The sequence below is a fragment of the Saccopteryx bilineata genome, chromosome 1, assembly GCF_036850765.1.
Source record: "Saccopteryx bilineata isolate mSacBil1 chromosome 1, mSacBil1_pri_phased_curated, whole genome shotgun sequence".
Taxonomy (NCBI): Eukaryota; Metazoa; Chordata; class Mammalia; order Chiroptera; family Emballonuridae; genus Saccopteryx; species Saccopteryx bilineata.
In genome coordinates this window covers 379,187,318-379,205,702 of record NC_089490.1, presented here as the reverse complement: position 1 = coordinate 379,205,702, position 18,385 = coordinate 379,187,318, and the positions used below count along the sequence as shown (strand labels likewise).

General features: G+C 42.7%; 1 protein-coding gene across 1 annotated transcript in view; it reads right to left on the bottom strand.

Annotated features, from left to right (window-relative positions):
* Nucleotides 1–3,134: 3,134 nt before the first annotated feature.
* The window catches only part of CAT (catalase), a 30,210-nt gene continuing 14,959 nt past the window's right edge, over nucleotides 3,135–18,385 (bottom strand). The window contains exons 9-13 of the mRNA XM_066251260.1: nucleotides 14,807–14,948; nucleotides 10,972–11,105; nucleotides 5,563–5,670; nucleotides 4,133–4,216; nucleotides 3,135–3,840 (exon numbers count right to left, since the gene is read on the bottom strand). Coding sequence (XP_066107357.1) covers nucleotides 3,775–3,840; nucleotides 4,133–4,216; nucleotides 5,563–5,670; nucleotides 10,972–11,105; nucleotides 14,807–14,948 — 534 coding nt within the window. The 3' untranslated portion in view covers nucleotides 3,135–3,774. The remainder of the gene's footprint in view (nucleotides 3,841–4,132; nucleotides 4,217–5,562; nucleotides 5,671–10,971; nucleotides 11,106–14,806; nucleotides 14,949–18,385) is intronic.

Genomic DNA, 18,385 nt, shown 5'->3' with positions numbered 1-18,385 from the left:
AGTTGCCATAGTACCTTCAAGGTTCATTCGCACTGTATGTGTCCAAGTCTTCTTCCTCAATGAGGCTGAATACTATTCCATTCGTCCAGCTGTACCACGTTTTGTCTATCCATTCATCCATCAGTGACCAGTGAGGTTGTTCTTATCTTGTGGCCATTATGAATAATGCCGGAATGGACACGGGTGTACACATCTCTTCAAGTCCCTGCTGTCACTAGCTGGGACCATACAATTTTAGTGGCAGGTAAGTCATTGGTGACTTTGGCAAGGGCAGCCTGGACTGGCGTAGGTTTAAGAAACAACAGAGATGGTGGAGGTGGCAAGGTAAAGGCAACTCTTTGAAGATATTTTTCAATAAAGGGGCAGTAATGGGAGAGGCCCATGAGAACCAGAGAAGATCTGCACTGTAAGAGTGACACAGAAAGAAGGGAAGAGCTGACGGTGCGATAGGACAGGGAGAGTCCCGGAGCGGCCGGCGGCAAAGGGCAGTGCGCCGGGGGCTGAGCGTCCGTGGGAGCAGAGCCATCTGTCAACCACACGGAGCGAGGCGCACCTGCTGTCCGTGCCGGCAAGCTGGAGGGTTTTGGTGGAGGAGCAGATGAGGCAGTTATTTTATCCTTCGTGAAGTAAGGAGCTGAGAGGGAGGAGAGACATGTGGGAGAGTCTACTGAGGAAGGGAACACAGCTGTCCACACGGTGCCAAGGGTCCACTTGAGGACTGAGGTCAAATTTGTAAAAGGCCGGTCAGTAGGGCAGTGTTTGCTCCAGCCACAGTCATTCTGGTGCAGGAGCTAAGCAAGAGTCTGGGTTCTGGAGTAAATATGACGTTAAACTATAAACTCTAAACAGAGCGAGAAGGGAAGTGACGGCATGAAGAGGGTGATGCCCAGTGAACTAGTGCTGAGGCACTGACGGAGGGGAAGTCTGCACTACATCATCCAGGTCTGTTCACACGCACACGTACACGCACACGCACACGCACGGGTAGGGTCCATTTCCTCACGCTCTGACTCTGGACTCGGCCGTGTGACTTGCTTTGGCCCATACCGGTGAGCGTGACACACAGAAAGGCTTGACACACACCTGGACTGCCACTGCAACCCCAGTTTCCTGAGAGGAGAAACGGGAGGTTCCTTCTCTTTCATCCCTGCACTTTGCATCAGTACTTCATTACTGGCTGGCCACCGCCGTGGGTCCCAAGCATGCTAATGTCACTTAAAAGGAATACAATTGGACAGTACACCCCAGGAAGTACAACCTAATCGGGGAAGTTAACCTCATCAGTACTTATCTTTGAAAATTACAAAAGAGGTCTCCAGAATAAAACTGGAGGCACTTCCACGTGTCAGACTTTTATACATAAGAAACATGGTAGATACCTGTGATCTTTAACTATAGACTTATTTTTACACTACAGAATAGAACAGAGCAGAAAATTATCTCAAATATTCGGTCTTTCTGTTTATAACAAATATTCAAACCTCCTTCCCGTTGTCAAATTATATTAATTTTTATCAGTTTATCTTATATATTTAATACTATCAAGAGATATAAATATAGTAAAGTTACTACTGTATATTGAAAGAATTCACCATTGGGTACAAAAGGATAAATTTACTTCCTATGTGTGCAAATATGACAGTTTCCAAGCACACTCAAACACAGGAGGAATTTGGGCAGGAGAGTCTGACAGGAGAATAAAGAAGCTGTAGCGGAAAGACTGCCAGTGTGTTTACTAGAAAGACTGGGAATCTGTTTACTAGAAAGACTGGGAGTGTGTTTACTAGAAAGACTGGGAGTGTGTTTACTAGAAAGACTGGGAGTCTGTGTTTACTAGAAAGACTGGGAATCTGTTTACTAGAAAGACTGGGAGTGTGTTCACTAGAAAGACTGGGAGTCTGTGTTTACTAGAAAGACTGGGAATCTGTTTACTAGAAAGACTGGGAGTGTGTTTACTAGAAAGACTGGGAGTCTGTGTTTACTAGAAAGACTGGGAATCTGTTTACTAGAAAGACTGGGAGTGTGTTTACTAGAAAGACTGGGAGTCTGTGTTTACTAGAAAGACTGGGAGTGTGTTTACTAGAAAGACTGGGAGTGTGTTTACTAGAAAGACTGGAAATCTGTATTTACTATTTACTAGAAAGACTGGGAGTCTGTGTTTACTAGAAAGACTGGGAGTGTGTTTACTAGAAAGACTGGGAGTCTGTGTTTACTAGAAAGACTGGGAATCTGTTTACTAGAAAGACTGGGAATCTGTTTACTAGAAAGACTGGGAGTCTGTGTTTACTAGAAAGACTGGGAATCTGTATTTACTATTTACTAGAAAGACTGGGAGTCTGTGTTTACTAGAAAGACTGGGAGTCTGTGTTTACTAGAAAGACTGGGAATCTGTATTTACTATTTACTAGAAAGACTGGGAGTCTGTGTTTACTAGAAAGACTGGGAATCTGTATTTACTATTTACTAGAAAGACTGGGAGTCTGTGTTTACTAGAAAGACTGGGAGTGTGTTTACTAGAAAGACTGGGAGTCTGTGTTTACTAGAAAGACTGGGAATCTGTATTTACTATTTACTAGAAAGACTGGGAGTCTGTGTTTACTAGAAAGACTGGGAGTCTGTGTTTACTAGAAAGACTGGGAGTCTGTGTTTACTGGTGGTCGCAGGGTTTCCTGAAGCCCAAGGTTCAGGGCATTCTTAGGAGTAAGTACAAACTGGTTTTGAATATCTAGGGTGAAGGGGACAAGGATTTAAGAAATACAGGTTTTCATTTAGTACTCAGAATTTAACTTTAAAGTGTTTCACTTGATTTTCAAGCATGATAGGCAAATATGGGTTTTAGAAAAAAACTTGTGTTTCTGAGCCCTTATTTTTAAAAACTCATAAGCAGATAAGGAGGTAAGCTAATGGAAAAGAGAGCTAAGTAATTTTCAAAGGTGGGAAGTTTGCTATTTCCACTACCGAATTAAAATTCCGTTCCCAGTGTCTAAAGGCTACTGGCTTAAACAAGCTACACAGTACCCTCCTGACTTGGCATTTTCAATTTTAGGGATAAGCCCCTGAAAACAGATGACATTCAGATTAAGAGTCTGGTGGGACACTCCAAGTTATACAGAGCCAAAAGAAATCGAATACCGTTCTTCTTATGTATAAGATTATTTTATTGTAAAAATGTAATAATTACAAATCCATCTGTTGAAAAATCAGTGCTGTATTAGCATAAGTGTAATTCCAAGTTTTTAAAAAATCTGATCAATTCCAAGCAGAAATAAGAAATAAGTATAAGCCATGATGGTAATGAAGTTGTTTTCAAAAGACAGTAAGGCATTAAGTAACTTAGAAAAATTAAAATTTCTGAGTGGACTAGATTACCTTTACCTTTTCTTCTTATATAATCACAACCATATTTTATATAATAGATGATATGTAAACATACTAATTTCACCAAGATGTTTTCTTACCAAATAAAATTATATTTCTGCTGGAAACTTTCATTCTAGTCATTTTAAGCGAATAATCCAATCAATTACCAAAACCAAATACATGCTTCTTTAAATGACTGCTAAGCCCTAACCTTCATTTCCCCCTAGGAAAACAGCATTAAAGCCACTACTATATTACTGGTTACAGAAGCCTGGATTATCATTTTAAAGACTTGCATTTGTGCCTCCAGCACAGAATAATCTTCCATCCAGCGATGAGTGGATTACCTGCGTGAACACCATGCTATGCTCCATAGGCAGAGAGCAACGTGGCCCCAGCCCAGGGCCCCGAGCCTCACAGGTTAGACTTCTCCCTTGCAGCCAAGTGAGACCCATGCTGCACAAAGGTGTGAATTGTGCTCTGTTTTAAAAAAACAAGACAGGGGGGTTAATTAACTCACTGGGCAGCAGCATCCTGTTTTTTATCCTAGCTTTAATGGGTGCTCAAATGAAAATAACAATTCAGAACTCATTCACTTTAAACTATCTTCTATTGTCCAGAGCAGGGGAATTCTATCTCAGATATGTTTCTCAACAGCTGCTTAAGAAATCTAATAGCTGTCCCTGAGGAGAATCATCCTAAAGGGAAACCAAACCACGCCCTGTCTAATGCAGGACACGCATGCTCTGCTCAGCCAGGCCGCCGGGCTCACCTTAGGCTTCTCAGCGTTGTATTTGTCCAAGAGAGCCTGGATGCGGGCCCCATACTCAGGGTGGACATCACTGAAGTTCTTGACCTGAAAGTAAATGTAAACATCACCTTAGTCCCTACCAGGCTAGTCCCCAGTGTCTGTCCCTGTCTCAGGTGTCACTCCAAGGGAGGAAGGACACTTCCGCGGGAAATAGGCGGCACAGCGATTAACAACACAGAGTGAGACTGGGCATCCAGTGAGAACTCGGACATACACTGAATAACCTTAGACAAGTCATTCTTTTGAGCGTGTCCACCTCCCCTAAGATGAGAAAGATGATTTCACTCACTTCATAGGATATTGTGAAAAAAAATGCATACGAGACAAACTGCAGTGACTGCAGGGAAAGAGCTGGCCTCCGAGTAACTCAAGTCACAGAGGTCCAGACACTGCCTGAATTTAAGGTGAAAGTGTACGAATTCCACACACCTCAGGCAGGAATTCCCAACCAGGAAAAGGGTGGGCGTCATAAATCCATACGAGATCTTACAGCTTTAATGCCAAGAGTTGGCTCCTCCCCTGCCGTCTCAATCACTCTTACCAGTAAGATAAGATACAACCCACCCAGTTAGCTCACAGAGCAATGTCAGCTCTCTGCTGGAGAGGGCAGTATGTGACAGTGCCACAAAGACTTAAAGGAATATTTTTACATACACACTCATGAAAGACAGTTACAAAGAGCTCTGCCTACAAAGAAAGCTGGTACTTGTCTCCGGACCTTCAAACACATCCCAGACAGCTGCTAGTCCAGCTGCCCTATGGACGTACAAGCAGCAACCAAGAGACAAGGAAATAGCAGTGTTTCCTCATTTTACAAGAAGTTCACCGCTGTGGCGGACCAGGAAACCACAAGTGAGGAAACATCACACAGCACAAGCGCTGCCATCAGAAATACCATGGCACCTTAGCTCAAAAGTTCCGCCTCAGTTTTGGAAGCAGCCCAGCTCCCACCCCTGAAAATGTGCAAGTTTCAGTTGCTTCTGAAAGAGGGTCTGTATCATGATATTACGTGGTTAGGAGGGCTTGGAACCACAGCAATGTATACTCTGAATTTTTTTACTATCTAAATTTGAAACAAAATTGTGACAGGACCCACATTTTGATATTGAATATTATTCTCTTGCAAAGAACTTGGCCACAGTCAAATTAAACAGCATAGCAGAGAATTCACCCTAAACTCAACTAAATAATCACACATTGGACAAAGAGCTAAGGTCAGTGAATATGCCATATTCACTGGAGAGAAAGTAATCAGAGGCTGATTGGGGCTTAGTTAAGTCCACTTAGCTCAAGTGAAATAAAGGACACCTGTCCTAAGGGTTCTCTCACACAGCTGCACTCTCTTCTCCAGCCAGCAGATGTCACCCTTCAGCTTCCAAAGCATCACTCACCGCTTTCCTCTGGATGAAAAGCTGTGCGTCCTTTAGGTGGCCGGCAATGTTCTCACACAGGCGTCTCCTCTCCTCTTCATTCAGTACTTTGGTATAGAACGTTCGCACCTGCTCAGTGAAGATACACAGAGTGGGAAAAACCAAATAACCACTTGATCACAGACAAAATCACCCCCTGTGCCATTTTTAAAATGAGAAAGTGAGACTTCCCATTGCATGTCAGTTTTTAAAATTTAAGAATTATTTTAAATTATACTTGAAATCATCATTTGTGTTGAATTCTTCACCTTTTATTTTTTCTTTTAAGCAAAACAGAAGGAATTCAACTGTTGATAATAGCTTATAACTGCTATTTAATAATGTCCTTTGTAGTCAATGCTTATAAATCTTATATAAGGCAATATAGCCTACAGCTAAAAATCCCATCACATTCTTAATTCTCACAAGTCCAGAATGTGCAAACTATTGTCAAATGTACAATTAGCACAAGACATACTCTATTCAATTCACCCAGAGCCACAGAAGAAAAAAACCCCAATTCATTATTATAGCCATAGTTATTCAAAAGCCAAGATATGTTGAGAAGACAGATGTTTGTAGTAATATTTTCATTAGATTGTTAAGTTTGCCTCTAAAATGAATAGCAACAGATTAAAATGAAAAATAGGAACTAAGTATCGGGTATGAGTCCTAATAGTCTCTTCTCATTTCTGAAATCAACCATTTCTAGGATATAGGTATATTTTTATTCTAACATCTTATTCATTCATTCATTCATTCAACAAATACCTATACTATAGCAGGTGCTGTTCTATTAATGTTTTTAAAGTCCAAATATATTCAACTATCCAAAATACCAACTTTATAAAATAGTCTGATAGTCATAGGTTTTTTAAGTCATTACAAAATAGGCCATAACGTTTTTTTAAATTTAAGCAAAGTTTATGATACAAAGTTTAAGATTCACATTTTGCTATTAACATAATCCAATCATATTATTGTATAATGGGATTTCCTCAGATCTGTCTCCAATTCACTAATTTTTTCTTCAGATGTATCTAACATTATTTCTTTTTATATATACCCACTGATAGCTCAACCACATTATTTTTAATGTAATTTTTAATCTAAAATGTATGTGAGAAGTAGAAAATAGACCTACTACATCACCTCAATCTACCACCTTGAACTAAAAGAAATTTGGTCCTGCCTGACCAGGCAGTAGTGCAGTGAATAGAGCACTGGACTGGGATGAGGAGGACCCAGGTTTGAGACCCCGAGGTCGCCAGCTTGAGCACCGGCTCATCTGGTTTGAGCAAAAGCTCACCAGCTAGAACCCAAGGTAACTGGATCGAGCAAGGGGTTACTCGGTCTGCTGAAGGCCCATGGTCAAGGCACATAAGAGAAAGCAATCAATGAACAACTAAGGTGTTGCAATGCGTGACGAAAAACTAATGATTGATGCTTCTCATCTCTCTGTTCCTGTCTGTCCCTGTCTATCCCTCTCTGACTCTGTCTCTGAAAAATAAAAATTAAAAAAAAAAGAAATTTGGTCTTGCAATTCCAATGGTGTGCTGCAGCCATAAAAGCAAACTATCAAATTTTTAGAAATTCTGTGAATAACCTGTTAAATACAGCCATTACTAACAATTAAGTTATATAAACTTACAAGTAAATAAATTATATTACAAATAAAAGTAATAAGCCCTCAAAACATATCATTTCCTAATAAATACATATTACCTATATTCTTGATATTATTTGTGTCTACTATTATCTCTATAGTAGAAATACCATATAAGAGTGGAATAGTGAACGTCACTTCCCAATGCCACAGGTTAAGTGACATCATGTTGGTAATTTGAAATCATCTCTAGGGAATATTTTCATTATATGAATTAGAGTTGTTCCCCATTCTTACCAACACTTGGTATGGTCAGTCTTTTTAATTATAGTCCTTCTGGTGTATAGCTAATGATATTTCCTTGTGACTTTATTTTTCATGTCCCTAGCGAGGTAAACCATCTTTCTGTATGGTTTTCAGCTATCTGAATATCCTATTTTATGAATGCCTACGCAACTCGTTTGCCAATTTTTCTATTCATTTGTCTGTATTCTTCTTATTGCTCTATAGTTCTTTATATATTCTGCACGAGTCATCTGTTAGATAAAATGCAGATACATTCTACCACTCTGGGGCTTGCCTTTTCAATCTCCAAATGGTGTCTCATAATGCAGAGAAGTTTGTTTTCTCTTCATGAGCTAGTCTCGATAAGATCTACTGCTCTATGTTCCAATTTACTAATCTCTTCAGTCATCTTTAATTTCCTTTAAACTCACTTACTAAATTGTTAATTTCAGTTGTTGGTTGTTGCATTTTCTAGTTCGGTATGTTCATTCAATTCTTTTTTTTTTTTTTTTTTTTTTTTTTTGTATTTTTCTGAAGCTGGAAACAGGGAGAGACAGTCAGACAGACTCCCGCATGCGCCCAACCAGGATCCACCCGGCACGCCCACCAGGGGCGACACTCTGCCCACCAGGGGGTGATGCTCTGCCCCTCCGGGGCATCGCTCTGCCGCGACCAGAGCCACTCTAGCGCCTTGGGCAGAGGCCAAGGAGCCATCCCCAGCGCCCGGGCCATCTTTGCTCCAATGGAGCCTTGGCTGCGGGAGGGGAAGAGAGAGACAGAGAGGAAGGGGGGGGGGGTGGAGAAGCAAATGGGCGCTTCTCCTATGTGCCCTGGCCAGGAATCGAACCCAGGTCCCCCGCACGCCAGGCCGACGCTCTACCGCTGAGCCAACCGGCCAGGGCTCATTCAATTCTTATTGTATAAAGTTCTCTTGTTAAATTCTCCACGTTGCCATCTATTTTCTTGAACATATTAGTCACAGTTATTTTAAAACCTATATCTGACAATTCCATTATCTGGATCTCCAGCAAGTTTGTTTCTGTTGCCAGGTTTGTATTTTTTCCCCCTTGGTTTCAGTCATAAAGCATTATGTCTTAGGTTTTTCTGGTAACTTATTGAATGCTGAACATTTGATATAAAAAAAATGTAGAGGTAATTTGAGGCTCTACTTTTCTCCAAAGAGTTATGTTTGCTTCTGGTACACAATTAGGATAAACTGAGATCATCTTAATCTAGTTTGAAACTGAGCTGATCCAAAGCCATGTCTGTTTCTGTGAGGGTAAGTGTATTTCGAGTATTCCTTCACTCTTAAGCATGGCTTGTCAGGGATTTCAACTGAAAGCCTGGATGTTGCAGGCATCCCCAAACTACAGCCCGTGGACCGCAATTTGCCCCCCTAAGGCCATTTATCCAGCTCCCGCCGCACTTCCAGAAGGGGCAACTCTCTCATTGGTGGTCAGTGAGAGGAGCACTGTATGTGGGAGCCCTCCAATGGTCTGAGGGACAGTGAACTGGCCCCCTGTGTAAAAAGTTTGGGGACCCCTGAAGTCTAAAGGCCTCCTCCTCAGCAGGCCCGGAACTCCAACATTTATCCCTCCAGACCCATAAAAATACTGTAAACTCTGCTCAGCATCTTGGCCAATGCTTACAAAATTATAAATGCCTTATTAGAAAGGACACCTAATGCCAAGCTCACATCTCTGCACTACTTTTCTGTCCTAGATCTCAGCCCTCAAATCCTTGCTGCTTTGTTAGCTTTCCAAAGCCTTTAAATAGATGCTTTCTGTATTTACCTCGCTTTCCAATATCTTTCATGAAAGGATAGGCCTAATGCAAGCTAGTCTGCCATAAGCCAGAAGTGGAAGTCCAAGTGAATCACTTTTAAGAGTATAAATCTGGACCTTCTTATTTATTTCCTACATGAAATAAATATAGGTTTATGCTACAAACTGAGCAGCAGTACCATGACTGCTTAAAAACATGAGTTCTATTTAATGATGAGAAAAATCTCTCAATAAAATAAGTAGTACATTTTAACCCTTTGAGTGGTACAAACATTCATGTATGTCCTCATGCCTCCTGACCATCCAGATAACAAAAAAATTTTATTTTAAAATTGTAAGGCAACATTAAAAAAAGGCAAATGTATGTTCTTGTTTCTATAAATTGGTTATCAAACAAACATGATTTTAAGTTAATAAAACTGTAACTGGACCTTTCATTTTTTGAAAAAAACACTCACTCCCAGGTGTAAGCGAGCATGGAAAAAACTCACTACTCAAGGGTGGTGTGTAAGCACTAGGCAAAGTCCTGGGAGGCAGGAACTGTAGTAGCTCACTCAGTCTCGCCTGCACACCGGGAATGATGCAGTTACTCTAACAGGCCTTTCAGATGTTAGACTGCAACTAAATATGGTTTGTATCCAACAACAAAGTAACTTCTGTTTTATATACACATATATGTATACTCACAAATGCCTTTCAAATAAAGTTATCTTCCCAGTGAATTAATTTATGTATATATTTTACTTAGAACCCATAGCTACAAAGTGAGAAAGCAGAAATAGGTCCTATTCTCATTTAAATGATGTTAAATACCAACTAACCAAGCAGAGCTTTAGGACAACTATACTTTTAACTATATTTTTTCCCTTATGTGCGGTATAAGTCACACTGAACACTTTAAGGAGGTGGCTGCCCTTCAAAGCCAAAGGGCCTCTTTCACTGCAGCTACTGAAGGAACAGTCCTCAGACAGTCACGGGTCACTGGAAAGAGGATGGAGACAGGACCCAGGGCAGTTAACTACAGGCTGGTCAAAAGCCAGTGAGCCAACCTATAATGAAAAGATTAGTCAAGTCAATCCGATATCCTCCCTCTGGAATCGGGTATAGAAATATTGAGAGAAGCAAAAGAGGTTCTCTTCCCAAAAAAATGTAATATAGGGAGAAAGAAGCCATAAAGAAGCGAAGCCATGATCACAGCAAAGCCACACAATGTTAAGACAGAAGCTATGAGGCCAAGAGGAGACCAGCATTAGCTAGCAGGAACAGGCGGAGAGTAGCAGAGTCACGAGAACGGTGCGCCCCAGAGTGGGGACGCCTACACGCCTGCCACTGCGGCTCCTAGAGCTGTTCTGAATCCAGCTCCAGTCCCTTCAATCTGTCAAGCCTGCCCAGATTCTCAGATGTGGCTGCACTTAAGCCTTATTTGCCGGTTTCTTAGATTTCCATGAAATCACTTCTTCCCCAATGGCCCCACCTTCTCCCTTCAATAACATCTGGGGGAACTGAAATGAGTCATACCGTGTACTGAAAGAGCAGAGTAACACAATTCTTCAACTCCACCTAATGAAAGGACTGCTTTATGATTAGCAATGTCCTCCTGAATTTAACGTTAGGCACATCAGACATGTTGGGGGGGGGGGGGGGAGGGGATAGGACAGCAGACTCTGAGAAGTGGAATGAGTAAGTGGCTCCCACAGCAGACAAGGAAGCTGTTACCTGAGAGACGTTATCTTCATCGGAGGAGTCGTAGCGCCGCGCTTCCCCAGAGAACCGGGCGCTGTGCTCCAGGGCGTACCTCGGTTGCTGTTCTGGAGCACTGAAGCTGTTGGGGTAGTAATTGGGAGCACCATCTTTAAGACAAACCACACAGACTCACTTAGGGAGATAAAAGATGGAGAAAGTCTACAAACAATGCAATATGAAACAAATTCAATTATATGAATGTGTATGTATACACATATACACATACATGATATATACACATACATATTACAAGTTGTACACATGTTATATTTAATGTACCGTATTTACCTACAGGCAATACTCAGATTCTTAGAGAATACTGCCATCTTCCAAACGCTTGCCTGGGCTGTCTCACTCTGGGTCTTAATGAAGAGATCTTGAATTCCCTTTGAACACTTTAAATGAGCAAATCTGTGAAATCTGATGCCTGCCAGATCCCCAAGGATCTTAAAAACAGGCCCTGACCAGCTGGCTCAGTAGTAGAGCATGGGCCCAGCATGTCGATGTTCCAAGTTCGATTCCCAGTCAGGGCACATAGGAGAAGTGAACATCTGCTTCTCCACCCCTTCCCCTCCCCCTCCTCTCTCTCTCTCTCTCTCTCTCTCTCTCTCTCTGTCTTCTCCTCCCACAGCCATGACTCAGTGGGTCAAGCACATGGGGCTAGGGCATTGAAGATGGCTCCATGCAGCCTGCACATCAGGCACTAAAAATAGCTTGGTTGCTGAGCAATGGCCCTAGATGGGCAAAGCATTGCCAGTAGGGGGCTTGCCAGGTGGATCCCAGTCTAGGCACATATGGGAGTCTGTCTGTCTCCCCTCCTCACTTCAAAAAGAAGAAAAAGAAAAAAATCCTCAGGGATCTTATCTCTCCTTTATTGATTATGGCTTTATTCTATTCTAGCTTCACCTTTCTCTCCACAGATAAATAAAACAGGAATTTTTAAAGCTCTGCTATTTCTAGTATGTTAGTACTCATTTATCTGGACAAAACACCTTTTTATAATCACTTTTTTCCATTCTGGCATATTTATTTTTCTAACAATACTCTGCTCTGATATTTGCAGAAGCTTGAATTACTTGAACAAACATTGCCTAAAATATGGCCTAGAAACATATTGAGTGGTTTGAACAAACCAGTCTGGGGTTGGGAATTTTACCCAGCACACTGTCAGAATAGATTGATCACAGAGTGGATACTCAAGAGGTGCCTACTAATCACATTTATGAAGGTACCAAGGGCTTGCAGAAAGAGGGAGGACAGCATACTTTTATGGAGTCCAATCACCAGCTCAAGAAATTCATTCCAGGTCAATCACGTCTATACTAAAAGTAAAGTGCTCCAGCCACCACAGTGGTTTTCTGCATTAAGTGTTAGCTCTTTGAAATTTGCCTAGTTGAGTAATTTTTAAATTCTATTTCAAAATAAGCTCTGGCCTTTACTCAAAGTGGGAGTTGTCTTCAAGTCTTTTGTGTGTGTGTGTGTGTGTGTGTGTGTGTGGCAGAGATAGAGAGAGTCAGAGAGAGGGACAGATAGGGACAGACAGACAGGAACGGAAAGAGATGAGAAACATCAATTCTTTGTTGCGGTTCCTTAGTTGTCCATTGATTGATTTCTAATATGTGCCTTGACCGGAGGGGGGGGGGTGGCTACAGCAGATCAAGTGACCCCTTGCTCGAGCTAGCGACCTTGGGCTCAAGCTGGTGAGCCTTGCTCAAACCCGATGAGCCCGCGCTCAAGCTGGCAACCTCAGGGTCTTGAACCCCGGTCCTCCGCGTCCCAGTCCAATGCTCTATCCACTGCACCACCGCCTGGTCAGGCTTCAAGTCTTGACTACTGGGAACAATTAAACACTTTCATTGAACTTTGAGAACACAGTTCAAATGCTTTACTTTTAAAACAGAGGCATAGGGTATATATATCAAATGCATCCATAAGTAGTTTTTCATATGTATACCACTATAATGGTAAACAAGAATGGTAAGCAATTACTTATTAATGAAGTTCCAAAATACACATGAACTTCTCTGACTCTTCGTAAGTGAACAATCCTCAGTAACAGCCAGACTCAATAACAGAAGGACCAAGGAATAAAAATGAAAACAAAATCTCTTTAGGAAAAAAACACTGTAAACAGATACAAGAAGTATCAATTACTTTGAGCAATAATACACCCCAGGCCTCTATAAACCTCAGAGAGCAGAAATATGGTAACCACCTAATACAATCAGTTAGTGAGCAGGTAAACTTGTTCAATACATGGATAAGGCTCAGTGATAAGGTAACAAATGCACAGCCCAAAATTATATACACAAAATAATCTTAAGTCTGTAAAAAATATTCACAGTTGTGGCCTTTGGTTGTGGGACTATAAATGTGTTTCTCTTCTCCCTTCTCTTTTACCTTCTAGTTTTAAATTTTCCTTTAGGGCACATGTACTATTTTTTTTTTTTTTAATTTTATTTATTCATTTTAGAGAGGAGAGAGAAAGGGAGAGAGAGAAACAGAGAGAGAAGGTGGGGAGGAACTGAAAGCATTAACTCCCATATGTGCCTTGACCAGGCAAGCCCAGGGTTTCGAACCGGCAACCTCAGCATTTCCAGGTCGACGCTTTATCCACTGCACCACCACAGGTCAGGCGCATGTACTATTTTTTATCATAGAAAAGTTAACTTTATTTGAATGCAGACATCTAGGGCTATAAATATAACTGAAAAGTAAAACTTCTGACGATCAGTGTAAGTAGCTTATTACTAAAACACACGTCCTAAATAGGAAAATAAAAAGGTTAACTAAGATCAACACTAAACTGTGGCACATTAAAAGGAAAAACATTATTTAAGCATTCCCTAATTAGAACAATTAGAAATAGAAGTTGTTTGTACATGGCACATAAAATGTAGTTAGAAGAAAAAAGACAAATTTGATAAATGAACTCCAAAAAACAAAATGCAGTAGTTCTCATCTCACCATTGAATCGCATGAATTCAGCTACAGTCATTTAGCAAAGCCCGGTGGGGGGAGCCCTTGATTAGCTGCAGATCCCTTATTTCCTCACCTGCCCCACCCCCTCCAAATTCTAGCCAGCCTTATTCCTCCACAGCCCTGGCAGAAGTATAGAGAAACTGAAGATATGAGCTCTTGGCTTTTGACTTTTGAGATTCTAAGTCCTAGTAATTTAAGGAAGTGTCCACTTGTGAAGAGTCTTTAAAACCTAACCCCTCTGTCAGATGCTACTGTAGTACAGTCACTGTGAAAGCTGTTTCTCCCTGCCTTCACCATAAGATGGAATAGCAAGTAGAAATCAGAGGTGGAACTCGCAACAAAACATAAAAAATAGTTAAGTCTGGAGAGTTAATAGTTAACACTCAGGCAGTTTAAACCTTCACTGCCGGGCAAAAATTATGTGGTTGGCAGGAGCACCTGTAGAGCACCGTCCCAGAGCGGGAGGCCGGGCCAGACTGAACACACCCGCCGGCGGCCCCGCCCCTCGCTCAGCAGCACCCTCGCGGGAGGCTGGGGACCAGACTGAACACACCGGCGACGGCCCCACCCCTCGCTCAGCAGCGCCCTCGCGGGAGGCTGGGGACCAGACTGAACACACCGGCCGGCGGCCCGCCCCTCACTCAGCAGCGCCCTCGCGGGAGGCTGGGGACCAGACTGAACACACCGGCTGGCAGCCCCGCCCCTCGCTCAGCAGCGCCCTCGCGGGAGGCTGGGGACCAGACCGAACACACCGGCCGGCGGCCCCGCCCCTCGCTCAGCAGCGCCCTCTGCCCTCGCAGCTGGGGGACAAGTGTCTCAGACCTACCCTGGTTGTTGTCGAGAACGGTCATGGGGCCGTCACGCTGGTAGTTGGCCACTCGAGTACGGTAGGGACAGTTTACAGGGATCTGAAGATAGTTGGGTCCCAGGCGGTGGCGGTGAGTGTCAGGATAGGAAAAAAGGCGGCCCTGCAGACACAAATGAAACAGATACTGTGTGCGGTAACAAAAGGAAGCAAACGTCTAGAAAACCAACAGTATAGTAAATTATATAAAAAGCAACTCTCATGTTCATTCTAATTAGTGTCAGAAACACTTCCAATCTCTGAGACTTTATAGATATAAACAGTTGCTACACAAGGAAAGCTATGGTTCAAGATGATGACCTACATACAGTACCACAGATCCTGAATCAAACATTAAATTAAGTTACATATTCACCAAGGCAACATGGCAAGCGTTTTAAAATTTCTGTTAGTGTTGAAACAAAAAGCTTTAACTCTACATTAATCTTAGTAGCCAATTATCTAAATATTCTCATTACTCAAAGCTCTACACTGTGAGCAGTCTTCTCTCACTGACTTTACAACTGACTTTGAATCTGAAAGAGTATTATTATATCCCTAACACTATGAGCCAAAACAAAAATCAAATTGAATAAGGGAACTTATGCAATTATTTTGTACCAAATCACCCATACCAATGAATGCTGAATCCAGTCTCATTGTTCTGCCAAAACTTTGCTCTTGGCTGTGTGACTCTGCCAACAATACTGAGAGAATCATTTCAAATAGTCTAGGGTAATATTTAGATGACTGGTCATGCAGTCATGATGGAGGCGAGGTCCATTAATAGTTTGGAAGCCGATTGCCTCCTTTAGCTCAAAATAGACTAAGCTGTGTTGTAAATTTACCCACAGGACAAAAGATACTATTAAGTCATATACAGCTCCTGGATGTAGCTTCTATCATTTAATTACAGGTGAAGAGCCACGGTTGGGAAATGGGCACAGCAAGGCTACACCCTGACTTCAACTTGAATCGAGGTCGCACCCTGGGCCCTGAGCCTGAGCCCTCGCTGTACCCGGGTCAGCAAGCAGAACACAGCTCCCTCGCTGAGCAATCAGGCCAGTCCTCCCCTCCTGGGACACTGCAGAAAGTGGGAGTGGAGAGAGGCACCTGCACCATCAGGCACTCGGGACAGTCTCTCAGCACTTTACAGTAGTAGACCAGTTTGTCTTTTACCATGGTCTGGCTTAACACTTTGGATAACACAGTTTAAAATTTAGTAACATGATCTTGTTGAGAGGTAACTGAAAACACTGTCCATTAATATACAACTATAATCCACAGACGCTCACTTGTTCTCATCGGAGTAATTCCGAAGTCCTTCTAACTGGCTCTCCACTCCCAGTACCCCTCCCACACATTATTTTACACATTCCTGCCAAAAGAGTCTTCCTAAGGCCCTACGCAGGTTACGCTACTCACCTACTCAGAAATCCTTAAGTGATTCTTCACTGGTCACCAAACAGCTAAATAAGAATGACAGCCTTTCCCTGCCTGACCCCTAACATACCTCATGGCATGAGTATTCACCACGGAATGATCTAAGAAATTGCAGGACAAACTAGGCGCAGAACTGACATCTTGACTGAACCTAACAAAGCTCTTTCAAACACTTTTTTAAGTCAATTGAAAAATATATATATAAATACAGCATGTGAAATTTACAATATGTTTGCCACAACTGAAATTAATACTAATACTGTAGTAATTATACAATTCATTTATAATGTAATTCACTAATTATAGGATTTCCACTTATCCTTTTTCAGAGTTCTCCTCCCCATGGTTTCTGTGAGATGCCTCGCGCACCTGTCGCGCCTGAGGGGGAGGGCCCCGCGCCCCGTCTGCGGCTGAGGGGGAGGGCCCCGCGTGCCCGTCCTCGGCTGAGGGGGAGAGCATGCATTTGCCATGTGGTCCTTTCCCTGGACGCAGGCCTCCATCCTATGCTTCAGTGCTCTTCTAAGTGCATGATTCAGTGCTGCTCACTGCACCAGGTAGTCCCAGAGACCCATGGTGACCTGGGTTCTTTTGAAAGCTTTTGGGTGACCTTTTATTCCTGAGCCTGTTCCCCCAACATCAGGGTTATGCAGTCTTAGCTCTCCCCAGGACAATCTAGTGCCTTGGCAAATCCCAGTAAACACTGCTTCACACAGTTAAACTCCACTCCAACCTCCACATGGACGAGGCTCAGGGCCCAGGGTCACACTGTCTATGCTTCTTCTTTCAGAGTGACCACTTCTGTTTATCCTGTACATGGACAGTAATCTGCTCGACTTCCCTTTGCTATCCCCGACCCCCAGTTCCTTCTTCTATTTATCACCAACCAGAATGGTTCCACTTGATAAATACTAGATCACATTCTCAAAAATAAAGAAAACTTTTCCTAGAAGGGACAATTGTACAAACTTCTACTCAAGCATTAAGGTCCCCTATATCATATGCTCAATGTACCCAATCCTATTCCCTCTACTTTAGGAGAGAGTGACTGTTTACGGTTTAAATTCACCCAGCACAGCCCACCTTTTTGCCTACATTCATGTCCTTCTCCTGCCTCATTTTATTTCTGTGGAAAACTGAAATCCTATCCATTCTTCAAAAACCATCTCGCCCCTGGCCGGCTGGCTCAGTGGTAGAGTGTCAGCCTGGCGTTTGGAAGTCCCGGGTTCGATTCCCAGTCAGGGCACACAGGAGAAGCACCCATCTGCTTCTCCACCCTTCCCCCTCTCCTTCCTCTCTGTCTCTCTCTTCCCCACTCACAGCCAAGGCTCCACTGGAGCAAAGTTGGCCCTGGGTGCTGAGGACGGCTCCATGGTCTCCGCCTCAGGTGCTAGAATGGCCCCAGCCACAACAGAGCAAAGCTCCAGATGGGCAGAGCATTGGCCCCTGATGGGCGTGCCGGGTAGATCCCGGTCAGGGCACATGCAGGCGTCTGTCTGACTGCCTTCCCACTTCTAACTTTGGAAAAATACAAAAAAAGAAATAAAAAGAAAGAAAGAAAGAGAGAGAGAGAGAGAGAGAGAAAGAGAAGGAGGGAGGGAGGGAGGGAGGAAAAAAAAGCCATTTCAAGGGCTGCCTCATTATAAAACCCAATTTGGCATCATCCTCCCAGCAGACAAGATTTCTCCTGAGTCACCACAGAATCCTGACTTAGGTGACAGTTGTCTTGTGTTTCTGTATCTGTTATAGCAGCCAGGACAGTCTATCATACACAAAGGCAAGCATTCAATTTTTATTAGTTAATAATATAACTGAAACTAATAAAAAGCTTATTTTCTATTTAAAAAAAAGCCTCCGATGTTCTCAATGTCAAAGCAAAAAAGTCATCAAATAAACAGGGTACTCTTAGCTTGCCACCAAGGAGTGACGCCTGAGCTGGACCCATGCGGCCACAGCAGTGGCCAGGGGTCACCACAGTCTGACCCAGGGTCCGACCTTTACCTCCTGTTTCATGACCACTGTCCAAAAACATAAAAGACTGATTTATTCAATAATTATTAAGCCAATTATTTTCCTACTGATGTCTAGTCTAAAGAATTTCCACCTTTGTACACTCAAAAG